We start from the raw sequence: 15,947 nt of genomic DNA, 5'->3' as shown, positions 1-15,947 counted from the left end.
AGTCCGAAACAACAGGAATCCTAGCAGCTATACAAGCCTTTTCACGGTACTTTGATATGCAAGATTGCATGTTGTCTTTCTTCTTCAATTTCTTCATTAAATATGCTAGATTTCAATTCAACGACTTTCAGTGGGCATTCCCAGCTATATAGCTGGTCCTTGCTTCTATGACTATCCTTTCCCATGCGGAGACGCCGTAATATCGTAATATATCCAGATGGACACCATTTTCCCAAAATCCCAATGTTGCTTTTGCAGCGCCGTGCGTGAGCATATTTCCAATTCTAGCCCATCTCGAAACACCATGAACTCCATCCCAAATTGTATCCACAAGAAGCAGAAGAACATCCCAAAACTCCATATCAAACCAGCATTTTCCATCATTACTCTTCCTTTTTTTCTTTTGTCGCTGCCTGTTTATTGACTCCAAACATTTTTCGAATTTCCTCTTCTGCCTCCCTCGCCACGATACCTCCCCAGTGTCCCATTAGTTCCTCACAAACCTCCTCAGTCCAATTGACCAAACTTTCTCCGGACTGACAACCCACCCAGAGAAGTTCCTCCCAAACTGTCTTTTCTAGATCATGTCCTTTGAACGTCTTCATCGTACTTTCCTTATCTCCCCACATTCTACTTCCTTTGTTTTTAGCTATCCAATCGATCATTTCAACCGGTGATAGTTTAATGAGATTATGATGCATAAACACTACTTCGGCATTCTTATCTTTTCTGAAAACTGGATGTTCTTTCTGCTCTGTTTCTTCTCGAAGGTATTCAGAATAATCATCGCTGGGATTATGTTGCATCATACTAGAGCCTCTAAATCCGTCGGCGGTATGATGTCCGATGACCCCATTTCGTTGTCTTACTTGATAGTAGTTTCTTTCGAGGGCAATAGCGGCATATAACCAGGTTTCCTTATCACCCTCGCCGGCATCGCATTGCGTTAATAGTGGGTAATAGAATGAGGGGCCGAAAATATTGTAGTAGAGAACTAAAAGAAGGACATCGCTGTGTGTACGTTTGGACATGATTACTTGACCAGATTCGGTGGTGCCGAGGGAGAGGAGAGAAGGAGTTGGAATTCCAAGGACTTGAAAATAGTGGGGAGATGTGGTCGCCCACCAGAAGTCTGGCCACTGCGCAGTTGTTAGCAAGTGATATTTTTAAAGAACATTTTAGGGAAGGAAGGTTCTCACCAGAACATAGCCATTCTCTTTGAAAACCGGTGCCTCGAACCACTCAACCGGGTCGACAATTGGAAAGTTATCCGCATCCAAAAACAATACGTCCTCAAATGTACTCAAAAGAACCGCAAATATCTTATATTGATATTTGGAAATAGTGAGATCTTCATATCTTGGAATCATAACACAGCGCGCATTAAGTGATGGTAGAACTACTTCACAAGTATGTTCGTTGTAATCCTCTGGATCCGGCATGAAGACTTCCACTGGTAATGTAGAATTTGTCCTGCGAAGCATGCGCAAGGAGACGAGCAATGCGCCGGTGAATCTACCACCTGCTACGGTTACGATTCCTTTGGTACCAGATTTATATGGATTTAGGTGAGTTGAATTTCGTATTATATCCACCGCAGTATCATGTGCGAGTCTTGCGGCTTCAACTTGTTCGTCGGATACTGGTGTGACATCTCGACGCTCTGTACCATTTGTGACTTCTTCGATTCCAAGGGTTCGGCCTACACATGCTGCACTTTCGGTAAGTTTTGGTGGTGCGGCTTCATGCAACCTGCGGACTATATCTGATATTCTTATTACATCTATCGCGGGATCTATTGTGGCATTAGGAATGGCGGAATCCGTGGTAGCGATCGGGACATTTGGATTTGTGAGATCGTTCAGTTTATTATAGGTAGTATGAGTGGTACTGATTGTGAAGCTAGAGAGGGGTTCCTGGAGGAAGACAGGAGTTTCTAAAGACCATAATTGATCTCGAAGAGCAAGATATAAAACGAAGATAACAATGATGATTATGGTAATCCTTTTAGATAGAGAACTGGCCAACATCTTGAAGATTAAACGATGCCGTTGTGAAAGATACGAATGGAAGCCGAGAAGAAAATATTACATTACCAGCAATAAAGTAGGAATGGGGGGTGAGTAGGAATTTTGTACATGTCAACAGTCAATGATAAAATGGAGGAATGTGGATTAAACTAGAGTGAATTTCTAAGCCCTATTGAGGAACATGATTAGTGAAGTAATGAACTTCATTAAATTAAGTTTAGACTTGAAATTCAAGGTCCTCCAAGGCTAGCAAAAGCTTTTGATTATACTTATCGTCCAATATGACTAACTGATACGATGTTGTATCAAAAAAGGAGACATTGGGAATTTCATTGGTGATGTGGGATGAGATAAGACCAATCAATTTCGATGCCACAGTTCGTGATAATTCATAACAGTACAATTACCGGCGCCACTACTTATGACCGTTGAAATAGAGCTTTTCATGATACCGAAGTTCTGGTGAGATAGAGAGCTGGACGCTAGACAGGGGGCAGGATCGTACTAAGAATCAAGAGATGTACGAAACAGGGTAGAGAACGCGGCAAACTAAACCAATTACAGCAAGTTACTTCCATGCCCTACTATTCGAAGCCATTTTACTCCCATGCCCCTAGGATTCCATCTCAAGATGATAGATTTTAGCTATTGTCGATTAGGTTTGAAGTTGTACGAAAATGAAAATGAAAATAATAAATCACATGACCTTACAGCTACTTTAAAATCTACCATTCTACCACGCAATCTATTCATACCATGAAATACATTCTGCTACTATGGAATGCATCATACCATTATAGAGTGGGACGTATATCGACCAGAGCCCAACTCGTTGAATACAAAATACATTGTAGAATCTAGGGGACATTGGAGTAAAATATGTACCAATTTTGGTGCATGAGAGTCATCGGTTGAAAACTTTAGGGATGAGAATGATTTGCCGAGCTATATATATATATATATAGTTTAGCGCCCGATTTAAGCGGTCGATCCTCTAGTGCATCTCTTGGCAGAAGAACTTCGTATTTAACGTTCTTTCTCATCTCATCATTGGATTCTCATAAAAGCCCGACTTCTTTATGTGGGGTTAGAGGAGCTTGAATTGATACGAATGAAGCTATAAAAATCCACCAGAAATGCACCAGTCGTATTTGTTATTGGCACCGTCATAGTCTTAGGGCTTACTCAAGTCAAAATGCTGACGGGCACAGTGATTTTTGGTGGCACGATGATTAGACCATCTGTTAATAATACATGAAGGGCCGGCTCTCGCTTTCCAAATGTAAGGTTATCTGAAAGGGGCTAGATGACACAAATCTTCACACTAGATCATCACATGGATTTACGCGATCTATAAAACGACATCGGAGTTAGACAAAACGACATTATCGAATTGCCATACAGGTCGAAGGGGGGAATTCACAATTCTTACATAATCGAATTGGGACCTCCGGAATTGAATTAATAATGTTCTCTGAAGCTTAGTGAGCAAAGTTTTCAAGGCCAACATCTAGTACATTGACCTTATCGAGTCACTGTTCTTACCAAGTGGATTCAACAATTCAAATTTTACATAGGATCAAGGATTTCTTGCATTAAGGCTCATCTGCCCTTGATACATGATAATTTGACATGAGAGTGTACACATCGTGGGGTGTTTCATGACGAATAAACTTTGAGGTTCATTACGGTTCGTCTGCGCCCCTTCATCTCAAATGTGCTTCATCCATGTCAAAAAAATCAGTCTAAAGTAGAACAATGATCGTGAAAATGATCGTATATTGCGATCTCAGTATTTCTACCTCCCAGATACCGAAAGTTGAAAGCACATATAGGTAGTCATTCCCTTCGGAACGTCTTGATAAGCCTCACGAAGAACCTGATCGGTGAAAACCCGGATATATTACTTAACGATCCGTGCTCTAAAACATACTAAATTGGGGCGAGCATGTACTTTTGGAATATTGAAAGTTTCTGATATGAAAAATCCACAGATAAAGGAGTACCGTGGATTATGTGAACATTTTGATAAGGTGCTCAAGGATGAAGAATGGTTGAAATTATACTACTTTCGCTTGCGAGACTTATTGTACCCACCATGGAAAGATTCTACGATACTAATATTCCCCTCCCCCTTTCCCCTTCCCCTTTCTTACTCTTGAGGGAAGAAATCACGAGTGAATTGAACTCCTTTCCGCCGTCTCCAGTTTCTCAATCTTCAAGAATGAAGGTGGTTGGGACGATGCGCATTTCCCTCAAATTCTAATGGAGAAGGTAAGAAAGTTCAGTCATTATTCCTTCTGACATAATGAAGACTTTGATCACATCTGCATTTTAGTAAACTTTGCAAAGTCATCTTTTCACATAGCTGCTTTTCTCTAATCGTCAATTTTGACTGAGCGTTATTTCTTCCAGTGAACATCAATACACGCATGAAGAATAGTCGCGATGATGTTTTACTTCCTCTTATCCTATGAACTATATGAACAAGTATTGGTGGAGTATTCTGTGAAAAGCTGTTACACCTCTTCTCTTCTCTTCTCTTCTCTTCAAGTAGTTGCTACAGGCATGTTTGCTGGCTACAGAGACAAGACGGACTTCTACCAGATCAATTCCCCTTACACCATCCTATTCAAAACTTGAAACATTAATTCTCTCTGCGATATAAAAGACGTCTCAGGTTGTTGTGAATCTACCCAGTCAAGAGTTGCATTATTTTTATTCGTACACAAGTGTCATTTTAGATTCTCGAAATAAAACACAGTATTTCCAATAGCCCAGCCTGCGGACCATTGTAAGGTTCTAGCTTTGAGATTCTGAGGATATTGTTGTTGATTCCATAGATTCATTATCTTGAAACAATTTGATGATTGAATCTATTGTAGTATACGAAATACTTTTGATATTGAAAAGAAATTGAACATTTTAAAGTTTCTAATCTTTAAACTACAGTCTTGACTATCGGACGCTCTGATCAGACACAGTCAAGAAGCTGGACGTATTGAAGATTCAATCGAAATCATTCCATATTTCAAGGACTTCTCCCTCCTCGCTTCGGTTGTGGGAATACACCTTTCAAGCCGTAAAGTCCTCCTGCAACAGGGGGTGGGATGATGATTCTAAGGGGAGGTTGAGGTTGAACCGGATGCGGCTGGGGAGGCTGCTGTGGTTTGACAGGCTGCTGTTGGATAGGCTGAGGAGCGTTAAGATTAGTCTGAGGCGGTTGGAGAGGACGATCATGTTGAGATGACTGCGGGGACTGTCGACCTTCTGGCGGGGTAGCTTGTCTTCCACTAGTCTTGCGTACAGCAGGTGAAGACACTCCATGCGAAATATGGCCAGCTCGGGCCCCAAATGTTCCTTTACGATAAGGGGGGACTATAGGTGGAGGAACTAAGGGGTGAGCTCTACTAGAATGGCGTGAAGTGTGCTTGCTAGAACCGGACCATCCCTTTCCTCGATTCCCCCAGTAATAAAGGCCCGCGAGACCACAGACGGTACCCACAACCACAACCACAAGAATTGTACCAATTTTCGTAGATGATGGCATTTTCAATGTATGTAAGAACTTTCTATTTGATTGATGGTGGGGACATGATTCACTATAGATATATATATACAGCACATACAGCAAATCATGATAAGTCTGACAATGAACTTCTATCCCCACTTAAACTAAATCATCGTTGGCTTCATGAAGTTTTCATGCGGTAATCGGAGAATTGTGTCTTGTGAAAACAGCTTTTAAGTCTTGTGCTACTTGTTCTCCAGGGTTAGGTAGCACACAAAGATTCACGTTTCGTTGGCCTGTAGACCGCGTTGCCAACAAACACTTAATCATCTTCGTCTGATCAAACTCTCATAGAAAATGGAACATGCCCCGCAGAACGTTTTTCGAGTGTAGCATTCCCATTGTTCGACTTAGATTCTAGGAAAGTTGTCTAGAATATAGACTCAGAGAATCAAGTGGGATATCAGTATAGAAATAACCCATTCATTCTATTAGTTGGTAATTCGGGACTCCATCTCATCAACATATAATCCCTTTAACATTAACATTATTATTATTATATAAGAAAGAGAGAAAGAGGCATATAAATGAAGATATTTACGAGGCAGTAGAATAATTGGTTGATTAATCATAACAACCTGGGGATCTCGATGTTTACACGGCTAAGGTGGTTGATAATTGTAGATCAGAGCAATCATATACATCCATCAAAAGCACTCTAATTATTGTTTATCAAAGTATTTAAGCTTAAATTACTTTGTTTGGTTTTCAACTCAATAGAATCGTCGAAATATCATAAACCAAATCCCGGAACTCTTTCAGTATTACTTATAGTACTTCATGCTAACGGAGCGTTACGAGCCAACCCCACAACCACTGGCCCCTTCATCTAGACTTACCCTTAATCCCCATATTTTCCCCTCTCAATGCGGAGCTTAATCGTAGGACTATTACGATGTAGTTCCTCTCACCTGTTTCCCAATGACATACAACTCCATGATGGATTACATAATGACGGGCGATCTTCACTGGTCAGATCAGTCCTTCTAAGACAACTTTCTGCCCAATGTATCGATGTCTCAAATGCTTTTGCGAAATCGAAAATACGTACTTCCTCTGGAGATTCAAGATCTCGAAGAAAATATGGCAGTTCGAGGGTTGGAAATAGGACTGACACCGGCAGAAGATCATGATACACCAATGCACGACAGACAGCGAAGGTCTTGTTGGCTTGGATTCAGGGCTAGTTTGGCCTGAAAGGTACCATCAAACTTGGAAGATCATCGACTTGAAGTATCGTAATGACCAGCCACCAGTTTTTCTCGTAGTTCGACACTGCAATAGGAAAGGATGTTCAACACTTTGGATAAGAAATTGCCAATATTGAGTGATTAGGGACTGATCAAGGTGGTTTAAACCAGACTATATTTATGGTTGTGAGTATTAATTACATCGACTGATATCAGTAACGTTCTTTGTCAACAATGACTCCAGTAGGTTAAGAACCGGGTCACCAAAAGTATACACGCTTTTCAATATTCGATATCAATTCAAAAAATCATTTTTTAGATACGCAAATTGCCTCAACGTTTCTAGATTCTCATACAATGTGTATTTCGAATCATTCGTATCTCAATTCAAGAATGATGTTATAAAAGTACAATATAAGTGCTCTCAATGCATCAATTCATTCGAGTGATTTGGTGTACCGCTTTTTTCGTCCACAAAGAGTACGAAACGTAGGAGTAGCGGCATGTTGTCAAACTTTATTGATAGATGATTGTCGCGATTCGTCATATCTTAGTTCATAATGCTTTGGCCTATTCTGTTATTGGCTCCATGGTTGCGGGTTCTGTGGGTATGGGGACCGGCAGGTCTTGAAGATCTTAGATAGTCGATCTTAAGTATCATAGCTCATTCCAGTTAAACTTAAAGCCAATGTTTACCAACTTGCCTTTAGCTCTATAGTCTGGATATGCTATTATATAGACTTGAATACATCGCTGTACTGCTGTTTTGTATTCCAATCGACACAATACGCAAAGCTGCTCCATCTTGTGAATAATGGCTTCCAATAACCTGCCCAGGGCCTTTGGAGACGGCGACGATGAGAAGGAGGTCGTGGGTCTTCATGAAAATGCTCCGTCTCCCGATCTACTACCTCCCGATCCAGATGCACATTTGAGCGACGAAGAAAAGGCTGCTATTGTGAGATTATGAGCATCTCCATGGAATTCAAGTGATATACTGATATACTGTGCAGGATCGTAAGCTGGTACGAAAGCTCGATTGGACTTTGATACCATGGGCAAGTGATCTTCAATTCTCCAGCATGTCTGCCGTCTAACTTCGACAGCTCTGTGTTCTCTACCTACTCGCCTTCCTTGACCGTTCAAACATTGGAAACGCAAAGATTGACGGCTTGCAAAAAGACTTGAATAACATGTCGACTGGTGATTACAATGCCGCACTTTCCATATTCTTTATCGCCTATGCATTATTTGAGCCTGTTACGAACGTGATGCTCAAAAGATTTCGCCCATCGATATTTGTACCAATTATTATGTGAGTAGTCTGATGTTGCTCATACTGTGCACCAAAATCCCACAATGACAAAAGTCGGACACTGATATCGTTACAGAATTGCCTGGGGCTTGTGTATGACATTCATGGGATTCGTCACGAACTGGTCCGGGTTGATGGCTGCACGATTTTTTCTTGGGCTCGCCGAGGCAGGTTTATTCCCCGGTATTAGTTACTATCTATCTTGCTGGTACAAAAGATCAGAGTTTGGTGTTCGAATTGCAATTTTCTTTTCCGCAGCTGCTGTATCTGGCAGTTTTGGTGGATTGCTTGCTGCGGCCATCGTTAAGATGGATGGTCTTGGTGGGCTTCACGGATGGGCTTGGATTTTTATCCTGGAAGGAATCGTCACTGTCCTGGCTGGAATCGCTTCATTCTGGTTGGTTTATGATTTCCCGGAGAAAGCGACATTTCTTTGTGAAGCCGATCGAAACAGGGTCATCCGCCGTTTGCAAGCCAACGATCAAGCAGCAGGCCATGAAGATTTCAGCACAAAGATTATCTGGCAAGCATTCAAAGATTACAAGACGTGGCTTGCCATGACACTGTATTCTGCTTGTTCTGTGAGTTTGTACGCTTTCTCACTATTCCTTCCTACAATAATCACTCAGCTTGGCTACACGACAACCAAAGCTCAACTCCTCTCCGTCCCACCTTATGTAGCAGCAGCCATCTTGACCGTCGTAATTGGATTCATCGCCGATCGTACCAGTCAACGAGGTTTGTGTAATATCGTCGTGTCTTCCCTTGCCATCGCTGGTTTCGCTATGCTACTAGGTAGCGAGCAACCAGGCGTCAAATACGCGGGAACTTTCCTCGGCGCTCTCGGAATCTATCCTTGCGTGGCCAACACTATCTCTTGGATTTCCAACAACGTTGAAGGCTCTTACAAGCGAGGCGTTGTTCTAGGAATGATGATTGGATGGGGTAATATTTGTGGCATCATCAGCTCGAACATCTATTTCCAAAAGCCCAGATATATTACCGGCCACTCTGTCGTTATCTCTTTCTTATCAGTGTTCTTGCTAGGAGGAAGTATCTTACTACGTTTCTTATTGAAAAGAGAAAACGGCAAGAGAATTGGGGGCGAAAGAGATGCCTGGATCGAGGGCCTCGATGAAACTGAGAAAAAGGCGTTGGGGGACAAGAGACCAGACTTCCTATACACTTTGTGATTTTATGGTATTGCTGTTTGTATGAATGGAGTTCTGTAGACGATAGGACAGATATAGACTTACAAATAATTGGGGAATGCAAAGTGCATACATTGTTTTAGAACCCGTATACCTAAGGATAGGTATACAGATTAAAAGGAAAAGCGTTTATGCTCCCCCTTCCCCCTCTCTTTCAAGGCCCTATGATTGTTCCAAATGGTCCCACACAATCATCCTTGTACCCTCATGTTATTATATAATTGTACAATTTGGTTTAATGATAGAGAATTTACATTATGGAAAAACTCTTCATCAAAATCCCAACACAGTGATTTTCTCGCAGGCTCTAAAACACCCGCTCTGCTGTCTGGATTCGGATCGAGCAGGCAAGCTGATACAAAGAGTACCGCAAGGTTACTAGACCTAGATTCCTGTCTCTACTTTCACACTTGAATGAAAAACGTTCTTATTATGCCTCTCACACTTGGCTCGAGACAATGTTTAAACAAGCGACCTGGAGCTTTCTATCGATCTGAGTGATATATGACCTACTAGCGTCTTGTGATGCACCATCCCCTTCACGTCCCATTCGTTGATTGAACTTTACGAATGACCCGCAGATGTTGATCAGTTGATTACTCGCCAACCACCAGAACCACCAGAACCACCCTCCGCTACAAATCCAAATACTCCCATTCGGACGTGTACCTAGATTGCAGTGTTACAGCGATTAGAGCCGGCAAACTCAGGTTCTGATGCCGGAGTTTGCTGACGGGGAAATATTGTATGACAACCATTGGTGTATTGACGTAGGAGTTTTTTGAGGTGTTCTATAAAGAAAGTATCAATTTGACAATATATGCTTTTATGCCATTTATGCTCAAACGTGATGATGACTTTTTAGAAGAGGCTTTGGTGGGTGCAAGGCAATAATACTGGATTGATTATGTAATCCACTTTACGCCTGTCGCGTCGTCGCGTCTCCTTCATATCAATTACCACTTCAAATTAATTTCCTCCATTGCAACGAAATCTCTTGGGACCCTGCCATGATGGGCAAACCAAATTCAACTCCAGCTAAGACTCAGAAATCAATATCGAGTTTCTTTACTCCGAAATCTAGTCAAAAACCTCAGGATTCAAGCTCGCCACCTGCTACTAAAGCCCCAGGAAATGTGTATGACGCTGATAGCAACGAGAGAACCGATGAAGCAGCCAAAGCCACCGGAAACCGTTTAAAGAGAGTTCTAGAAGAAGACGAAACTGGTGGAAATACTAGAGCAAAGGAAAGACCATCCAAACGAGCAAAAAGTGTTGAAGTTGAGGAGGGAGATGCCGAAAGTTGTGCTCTGCCAGCCGCCGATTCTCGAAAGACATCCTCTAGCTTAACACGAGGCAAGTCAAAGCCATCACTGCGAACCAATAAATACATGTTCTCAGGGTCAAGTCAAGGAGCTACAGAACCTTCAATCGAGGAGGAACCTGAAGACGAATTAGAGAAAGCGCGGAAAGTCGAGTTGCACAAGAAGTTTGTCAAGAAATTGGGACATCCAGATAGTCTCAGACGCATTATACATGAAGATGATACAGCTTTAGAAGTGGGAGACGAAGAAGGGGAAGATGAAGAGGAAGCGTCTGCGCCTGTGAAAACCAAGAAGAAGGGTGCAAAGACGGGTAAATTGACACCCATGGAGTTACAAGTTATCGACATTAAGCGCAAACATATGGATACGCTGTTGATTGTGGAAGTTGGCTACAAATTTAAGTTCTTCGGCGAAGATGCAAGAACAGCAGCAAAAGTGCTCAGTATTGTGTGCATACCGGGCAAATTCCGATTTGATGAACGTAAGCTTTTCGTTCTTGAATCTACTTGATGATGTTTCTGACGCGAACTAGATCCTTCGGAATCGCATCTTAACTACTTTGCATCTGCAAGCATTCCAGTTCATCGACTCCCGGTTCACGCAAAGAGGCTCGTCGCTGCTGGTCACAAAATTGGTATTGTTCGACAAACGGAGACAGCTGCATTGAAGAAGGCTGGGGATAATCGGAATGCTCCTTTCGTCAGGAAGCTCACGAATGTTTACACTAAAGGCACATACATTGATGATATTGATGGATTAGACTCGACTGATGCACCGTCTGGTGGTGCTACCGCAACAGGTTACCTTCTCTGCATAACGGAGACGAAAGCTAAAGGTTGGGGAACAGACGAAAAGGTCGAAGTTGGTGTATTGGCTGTTCAACCTGCCACTGGAGATGTCATATATGATAACTTTGAGGATGGTTTCATGCGGGGCGAAATTGAGACACGATTATTACATATCGCCCCTTGCGAATTGCTCATAGTTGGGGAACTTACAAAGGCTACCGACAAGCTTGTACAACATCTTTCAGGTAGCAGTACCAATGTCTTTGGTGATAGAATAAGAGTTGAGCGTGTTGGAAAGTCAAAAACTATGGCTGCCGAATCTTATTCTCATGTGGCCCAGTTTTATGCGGACAAATTGAAAGCCCATCAGAGCAGCAACAATGCTCGAGAGCAGGAGCTTTTAGAGAAAGTTTTGAAACTTACTGAGCCGGTTACAATTTGTCTATCTGCTATGATTACTCACATGACCGAATACGGATTGGAACATGTGTTTGATCTCACAAAGTACTTTCAATCATTCAGTGCTCGATCTCATATGTTATTAAATGGAAACACCCTCACAAGTCTCGAGATTTATACCAACCAAACAGACTATACTGAGAAAGGAAGTCTTTTTTGGACTCTGGATAAAACTCAAACAAAATTTGGTCAAAGACTACTTCGAAAATGGGTTGGTCGACCTCTTCTTGATAAGCAGCGCTTGGAAGAGAGAGTCGCTGCAGTGGAAGAACTGAAAGATAACGCAAATACCCCAAAAGTAGACAAAATAAATGCCACCCTTCGGGAAGTTAGATCGGATTTAGAGCGGAGTTTACTTCGCATATACTATGGCAAATGTACACGACCGGAGCTCCTCACAGTTCTGCAGACAATGCAAAGAATTGCTAATGAGTTTGCACATGTCAAAACACCCTCGGATGCAGGCTTCGACTCGAGCATCCTCAATGAAGCGGTTGCATCTCTTCCCGCGATTGGCGAAATAGTAATATCCTTCCTCGACAGGATCAACGCCCAAGCCGCCCGAAATGATGACAAATATGCATTCTTTTTAGAGCATTATGAAACTGAAGCAATTGGTGATCATAAATGCGGCATCGGAGCCGTCGAACAAGATCTTGAGGCGCACCGCATGGTTGCTGCTACCAAACTATCCAAGAAGACACCTGTCATATATGTCACCATCGCTGGTATCGAATACCTCATCGAAGTCCCCAATACCGATCTCAAAAATGTTCCCGCTTCCTGGGCCAAGATCTCAGGCACAAAAAAGATGTCTCGCTTTCACACCCCTGAGGTCATCAAATTCCTTCGTGAACGTGATCAACACAAAGAATATCTCTCCTCCGCTTGTGACGCCGCATTTTCCACTTTCCTCACCGAAATCTCCACCCACTACGCCCTAATCCGCGATACCATCTCTCACCTCGCAACCCTCGACTGTCTTCTATCCCTGGCAAGCGTGGCTTCCCTCCCAGGATACTGCAAACCTACCTTTACATCCTCGACCGAAATCTCCGTCATCGGCGGCCGCCACCCCATGGTCGAACAACTCCTCCCCTCAACCTACATCCCCAACGACACATCTCTCTCCACCTCTCCCAATCATACACGCGCCCTTTTATTAACCGGCCCTAACATGGGTGGGAAATCTTCTTACGTGCGTCAAGTAGCACTAATATCTATCCTCGCGCAAATCGGCTCTTACGTACCTGCTGAATCCGCCAGACTGGGTCTTCTAGATGGTGTCTACACACGAATGGGAGCTTATGACTCATTATTCACTGCACAATCTACATTTATGGTTGAGCTTTCTGAAACAGCATCGATATTGAAATCGGCAGGTCCTAGATCTCTCGTTATCTTAGATGAATTGGGACGAGGAACTAGTACACATGATGGAGTCGCAATCGCAGAAGCAGTTTTAGATTGGGTTGTTAGGGAGACTAACTGTTTGTGCTTATTTATTACGCATTATCAGACTTTAGCAAGTGTTGCAAGAGGATTTGAAAAGGGAAAAGACCTGAGGAATGTGCATATGAAATTCACCGCTGAGAGAAATGGAAGGCGAGTTTCTAATGCTGATGCTGATGCCGATAAGGATAACGATGATGTTGACGAGGAGATTACGTTTTTATACGAGGTCGGTGAAGGGGTTGCACATAGATCCTATGGCTTGAATGTGGCTCGGTTAGCGCGTGTCCCGAAATCTGTACTTGACACTGCCGCATCTAAATCACGAGAGCTGGAGGCACAAGTAAAACAGAAAAAATTATTGGGACTGTCTAATATGATTTCGGAAGTACTAGAGAATGGTACTGATCAGCTAGATCAGCTTATAATCGGTATGGAGCAGTTGTAAAATAAATATATAATACCAAGTCAAAAAGTTAGATAGCAATGCAGAACCAGCATACCCGCGCACCGTTACCAGCTCTTTAACGCCTCATTTCCACTTGAAATAATTGTAGAATATTAAGAAAAAGAACAGAAAGAACGACTTTCGTATATAACATGCCCCCTTTGATAAAAATTCGACCACAACAATGGCCTGCTATAACAAATCTTGTTCGAAAGTCAAAACGCCTTCATGCGGTAATATATAAGATCATGGCGTTTGAAACGTCATAAGAAGTAGAAGATCCCAAGATCACATACCAAAATGTGGCATGTTGACATTTGCACCATTGGTGAGTGGGTCTGAAAGTTGTAGTTGGTTGCTAGGTAAACGTGAACCATGGCTGGCCGAGCTCAAGTTGCCATGAAAACCTTGACCGTAAGCATTCATTGGCTTGTTTTCCTGGCTCATTTGGGAAAAATCCGAGTGATCACCTCCGTATGAGAAAGATCGAGGGTGGTGGTTGTAGAGTGGGTTGTACATTGATGGATTATCAAAGAACATTTGAGCTGGGAAGCCATGGTGGGGAGTCGAAACAGTTCGTCGGACATGGATATCAGATTGAACGTTGTTTTTAGAGAACATACGCATTGCAGTTGGTTTAACCACTGGTGTGGGAGAAATCTGATTACCGATATCTACGTTCGTGAAGCTAGTTGAGGCACCATCCGAAAAGTCGAATCTATGATCTTCCAGTGGGCTTTCTGTACGACCTGGGCTAATCTCAGGGGCATCCTGAAAAACGTTGAAAGAACGCTTCTTGGCCCCCATCTCTTCCATTGTCATTCTAAACTCTTCATCTTCCTCATTGCTTGGAGTAAATCGAGCGCCGAATGCCAATGGATTGAGTGTAGGTGTTGATTGCAAGGCAAGTTGACCAGCAGGCTGACGCGTTCTAGCGGATACTTGTCGCTTCTCAGGACTTCTAGCCGAGTTTCTTGGTGGTCGACCGGCTCTGAGACGGGGGACATTGACGCTGACATCTGCCAAAGCCGCTTTGCGAGTTCTTCGTTTCTTTGGAGTGGGGTCGCGGATCTAAGCGATTTGATGTCAGTGTGTGATATTGCAACATAACCAAATTAGCCATGATTCTGAACAACATACAGGACTGGTCTCAGTCGAAAGGGGACCGAAAATGTGTCTGGAGGTTCGGAATTCTCCATCTGGGTGGTAGGAAACTTCGGTGGGTTGAACCTCCGCAGAAGCAGCCATCATCAACTCGAGAATTGAGCCATCTTTTCTCTGATTTCGCATTCGCTTCATTTCGGCAGTGGCAGAATCGAAGAGATCCATGCCAGGCCAGAATACACCCTTCAACTTTGCACTGTCGGAAAGCTTCTCAGTAATTTCAGCATCTGCCTCCTCCTTTAATGGTGTAGTGAGACTGTACGAACCTGAGTTAGCATGATGATTTTATAAGATAAGACAGATGGCTGGCTTACTTGGTGGTATCCGATACAGTTCCTACTGCCGAGGGTGTTTTTTGAAGTGTATAGCCTGGAATCTGACGTCGAGAGGTTGGTGTTGCATACACAGCACTGTGATCCCACTCACTTCCCATGTCAGAGTTAGAATTGGATGTAGATGTATTATTATTATTGATACTGTTGTTCGTTGCAGTTGGCCAAAGATGCATTCTTGGAACAGGAGCTCGAAACATGGGTGCCAGATTTGCCTCATTATCAAAGAGATTGTCTTTTTCTTTCTTGATTCTCGTTTGCCCAGGCTGTTTTAATTCCTGTTAGTACAATTGAGCAGGTTCCATTCGCAAAAAGAGAATTACCAATGCTTTACTGTTCCTGGTCTTCTTATCCTTAGCAGCTTTCTTCTGATCCTTTGAAGCAAGTCTCTCGGATAGTAATCGTTCGAGATCATAGCTGTCGTACCAATCTTCGAAGTTGTCCAGTTGAATCTTTGCTGTCAATTCCGACGCAGCTCGAATTTTAAGCTTAAAGTAATTGGATAAATGGGCCTTGGAAGATGTATGGGTGAGAAGATGAGACACATCGGAGAATTGAGGATTCTTTGGGCAAATACTGCAGTGCAGCGGTATATTGGTGTGGTTCTTCGACATTTTGGTTGCAGCTATTCATCCAAATTTGTTAGTGATTGTGTGATTTCA

General features: G+C 42.7%; 5 protein-coding genes across 5 annotated transcripts; 2 read left to right on the top strand and 3 right to left on the bottom strand.

Moving 5' to 3' along the window:
• Positions 1–383: 383 nt before the first annotated feature.
• Positions 384–2,030, bottom strand: Bfra_006983 (putative alpha mannosyltransferase protein; the record flags this gene model as incomplete). The annotated part of the gene is made up of 2 exons (XM_037337354.1): positions 384–1,139; positions 1,200–2,030. 2 exons carry the CDS (start codon positions 2,028–2,030, stop codon positions 384–386), a joined length of 1,587 nt encoding a protein of 528 aa, XP_037186734.1.
• A 3,031-nt stretch (positions 2,031–5,061) lies between these two features.
• Positions 5,062–5,580, bottom strand: Bfra_006982 (uncharacterized protein; the record flags this gene model as incomplete). Its single annotated transcript, XM_037337353.1, has 1 exon — positions 5,062–5,580. The coding sequence occupies one exon, from the start codon at positions 5,578–5,580 to the stop codon at positions 5,062–5,064; it is 519 nt and encodes a 172-aa protein (XP_037186733.1).
• Positions 5,581–7,605: 2,025 nt separating this feature from the next.
• Positions 7,606–9,299, top strand: Bfra_006981 (putative mfs transporter protein; the record flags this gene model as incomplete). The annotated part of the gene is made up of 4 exons (XM_037337352.1): positions 7,606–7,749; positions 7,805–7,849; positions 7,898–8,106; positions 8,183–9,299. 4 exons carry the CDS (start codon positions 7,606–7,608, stop codon positions 9,297–9,299), a joined length of 1,515 nt encoding a protein of 504 aa, XP_037186732.1.
• Positions 9,300–10,330: 1,031 nt separating this feature from the next.
• On the top strand, positions 10,331–13,789 carry Bfra_006980 (putative dna mismatch repair protein msh3 protein; the record flags this gene model as incomplete). The annotated part of the gene is made up of 2 exons (XM_037337351.1): positions 10,331–11,123; positions 11,175–13,789. The coding sequence occupies 2 exons, from the start codon at positions 10,331–10,333 to the stop codon at positions 13,787–13,789; spliced, it is 3,408 nt and encodes a 1,135-aa protein (XP_037186731.1).
• Positions 13,790–14,077: 288 nt separating this feature from the next.
• Bfra_006979 (putative type-2 protein geranylgeranyltransferase subunit beta protein) lies at positions 14,078–15,899 on the bottom strand (the record flags this gene model as incomplete). Its single annotated transcript, XM_037337350.1, has 4 exons — positions 14,078–14,860; positions 14,930–15,209; positions 15,268–15,551; positions 15,609–15,899. The coding sequence occupies 4 exons, from the start codon at positions 15,897–15,899 to the stop codon at positions 14,078–14,080; spliced, it is 1,638 nt and encodes a 545-aa protein (XP_037186730.1).
• Positions 15,900–15,947: the final 48 nt, after the last annotated feature.

This window comes from Botrytis fragariae (genome assembly GCF_013461495.1).
Source record: "Botrytis fragariae strain BVB16 chromosome Unknown tig00000795, whole genome shotgun sequence".
NCBI lineage: Eukaryota > Fungi > Ascomycota > Leotiomycetes > Helotiales > Sclerotiniaceae > Botrytis > Botrytis fragariae.
The sequence above is the reverse complement of the archived record's forward strand: the minus strand, read 5'-3'. Positions and strand labels throughout refer to the sequence as shown.